The sequence below is a fragment of the Adelges cooleyi genome, unplaced genomic scaffold (genome assembly GCF_023614345.1).
Source record: "Adelges cooleyi isolate 19-005CV unplaced genomic scaffold, UGA_ACOO_1.1 ACOO_flye_CR_arks_rails_tigmint_CR_PRNA_225, whole genome shotgun sequence".
In the NCBI taxonomy this organism is placed as follows: domain Eukaryota; kingdom Metazoa; phylum Arthropoda; class Insecta; order Hemiptera; family Adelgidae; genus Adelges; species Adelges cooleyi.
This window is the reverse complement of record NW_026095888.1, coordinates 1,994-4,807: the sequence shown is the minus strand read 5'-3', so window position 1 is coordinate 4,807 and position 2,814 is coordinate 1,994. Positions and strand designations below refer to the sequence as shown.

General features: G+C 26.1%; 1 protein-coding gene across 1 annotated transcript; it reads left to right on the top strand.

Annotated features, from left to right (window-relative positions):
• The first annotated feature begins 389 nt into the window (after nt 1–389).
• On the top strand, nt 390–2,394 carry LOC126835126 (uncharacterized). The gene is made up of 6 exons (XM_050567416.1): nt 390–462; nt 587–637; nt 1,413–1,442; nt 1,509–1,541; nt 1,882–1,906; nt 2,235–2,394. Exons 1-6 carry the CDS (start codon nt 396–398, stop codon nt 2,356–2,358), a joined length of 330 nt encoding a protein of 109 aa, XP_050423373.1. The 5' UTR covers nt 390–395; the 3' UTR covers nt 2,359–2,394.
• The last annotated feature ends 420 nt before the right edge of the window (nt 2,395–2,814 follow it).

Genomic DNA, 2,814 nt, shown 5'->3' with positions numbered 1-2,814 from the left:
AGCGTTACCGTAAAAATGAATTTTTTTCTTTTTTTTCGCTTTAAATGTTGTACGTTTAACAATTAATATTTAATTTATCGTACAGCCATTAATTGTGTTGTACAAGGGCCACGCAAATCGTTTGCAAATATATTACGTTTGTATTGGTGGGTATATTTTCAAAACGTACCCATTATTTTTTAATCATTATTGTTTTTTTTTCTGTATAATCAGGTGAAATTAAAAATTTTTTTTTTTACAAGGCCGACGCAGGTATTTCACTGGATAATTTCGTTCGTTACAGTCAATCACAATCCTACCAGTTGTTCTCGACGTTTAACCTTCGCCGCAGTAGTATAGATACCTATTCAACCTACCTACCTACCTAATATACCTACTACTTTATTCGCATCGTTATGGCAAATATCTGTTTTAGCTTAATTATTGTTGTATCTGTCTGTGTTGCCTGTACGTTTGCAACTGGTATGTATCTTGTATTTATCGTTTAACCAGAACCCATAGATTAAAATATATTATTATATACCTATTGTGTGTGTACTTACTCAATCTATGACTTATTAATTATTTATTTTTTTGTTTTTTTTAGGTACGCCTTCATTCTACAAAAATGACATAATTGTATATCAACGTGGATACAGTAATTATAATCAAGTTTATCTTAATAATATTCATAATATTATGTCAATGTCATATTAGTATAATATAGATAGAATAATTTATTACCCGAGCCCAAATTGAGGAACTAACGCCTGCCATGTCCATCCCTAAGTATTTCTATGGTAACATTAGAGTAATAACCCATTTAAATGACACTGAAAAACAATACTAATACCCCGTTTTTCGTTCCGCGGTTTAAATTTTGAATAATTTTTAAATCGGAATTTTTCATAATACATACAAAATATACATAGTGTACTTAATATATAGAGTATATATACTTATGCTACGATTTCTATCAGTTTTATAGACCCTAATTTACATCAGGCTATCTATAAAATTGTATTACAATGTAATAGTTTTTTTTTTATTGTCATTTTAATAGATTAATAATTTTAAAATGTCAATACCTACCTCGTGTAAAAAAAAAAAAATGGTTCAGCTAATAGAAACATTTATTTTTAAGCAGAATCATATGAAAAGACGTTATGTTTCTTTAATCCGAAAACCTAAAATTAATTAAGGTCCGTTTTATAACTTTCTGTTAATAAATATATTGTCTTTATTTTACCTCTTACAAAATAATTGTGCACATGCGGCATAATGCTGTTAAAGTGTTATTAAAATATTGGATAGCTATCATTTGCCCTTTAATTAATAACGCTTTCTGTTTCCCTTAATAATACATTTAATGTCAATTTAAAACAGTCACAAAAGTGTTATTAAAATATTAAAGTTATTTTTTTTTATTCCAGAAAAGGGCGGTATCATGTTTGTAAAAGAAGGTAAAAGTATAAATAATATACCTAGGTTGGTAGATAACATTTTAATTAGGTATATTTTCTTTGCAGATGGTGTAAATCCGATGGGTAAGGGTAATTTAGGTAATGTATGAAATGTTTTAATATAGGTTAAAATATTATTCAATAAGATCAACACTAGGTAGAGCAGTTTTTTGAAAAACAATTTATTAAAAAATAATGTAATTTTTTTTTTCGGTTCAGTTAATAAGTCTAATACTGTATAATGAAATTTAACCTTAAACCAATATATGGAGGGGGGCGGGTGCTCACCCTTTGCTACACCTATGATAAAATATTAAAACACAGACATTTTCCTGTTGTCTAGTAAAACCATTGAGTATATATTGTATGGTAATATCAACTCAATGGTAAAACACATAATATGTATGCTGTATAATAAAATAACTTTTCTGCTTTATAGATTTGCTGTTCACTATAAAACCAAAGTGAGTATTACTATTCATATCAACGCTTTCGGTAGAAAAAATATGTTTAACTTGTTCTTTATTAATTTTATTTTTTACAAGTTCAAAATCAGTTAACCCATCATACCACCAATAATTTTAATCAACCAATTATCTCATACAGGAAAATTGAGTTCTTTTTTGTTCTACTCTAGCTCAGATAATTTTTTTATGATATTACACATATTTCAATACAATTTAATACAATTGAGGGCCACTTGCATTTTTTAGGAAATAGCTAGTATGCTGTTGCATTGGATGTTTAAAATATAAAATATATAACTTTTTTTTAATTACTTTATGGTTTCAGTAAAGCTGCCTACAATAGTATTCTCCAAAAGCTTAAAGAAAATGGAATAACTAGTCCTAAGTACGACGAATTTTTTACTTTTTCAGTACCTGAATTACAAATTATTAACCTTACTAAGATGTAATTATTAACTTATAACAATTTATAGATGTCGACATTGTTGTGGTTATATTATTTTGTTACCATTATTCAAACTTGATAATTCTAAGATTTAAATAAAAAGATAAACTTATTCTAAAAAGTATGAGTAAAACTAACATAATGTAATCATAATAATTGTCGAAATAATAGTACATTTTATTTTATATAAATTCAAAATAAAATGTATTATTATTTCTACAATATTATGATTATAATTATATGATTTCTAATAAAATATAATTATGTTTTTTTTCGCTGTAATTTTGCTTTAGAACTTCTTTATTACCTTTGCAACCTATACCATAAATGCTCGACCAATTTGGTCTTCTAATTTTATTTATAAAGGGTATTTTAACATCATATTTCATCATATACATTTTGTGTTATTTAAACAAAAAAAATGTTGGTTGAGATTTAAAATGTGTTAAGTAGGTATTTT

Excerpts from the sequence above, each read along its gene's own strand:
- LOC126835126 (XM_050567416.1), top strand. The coding sequence starts at position 396 with ATGGCAAATATCTGTTTTAGCTTAATTATTGTTGTATCTGTCTGTGTT. Across the intron at positions 1,443-1,508 it reads TATCATGTTTGTAAAAGAAG|ATGGTGTAAATCCGATGGGT; the intron begins GTAAAAGTATAA and ends TTTTCTTTGCAG. Across the intron at positions 1,542-1,881 it reads GATGGGTAAGGGTAATTTAG|ATTTGCTGTTCACTATAAAA; the intron begins GTAATGTATGAA and ends TCTGCTTTATAG.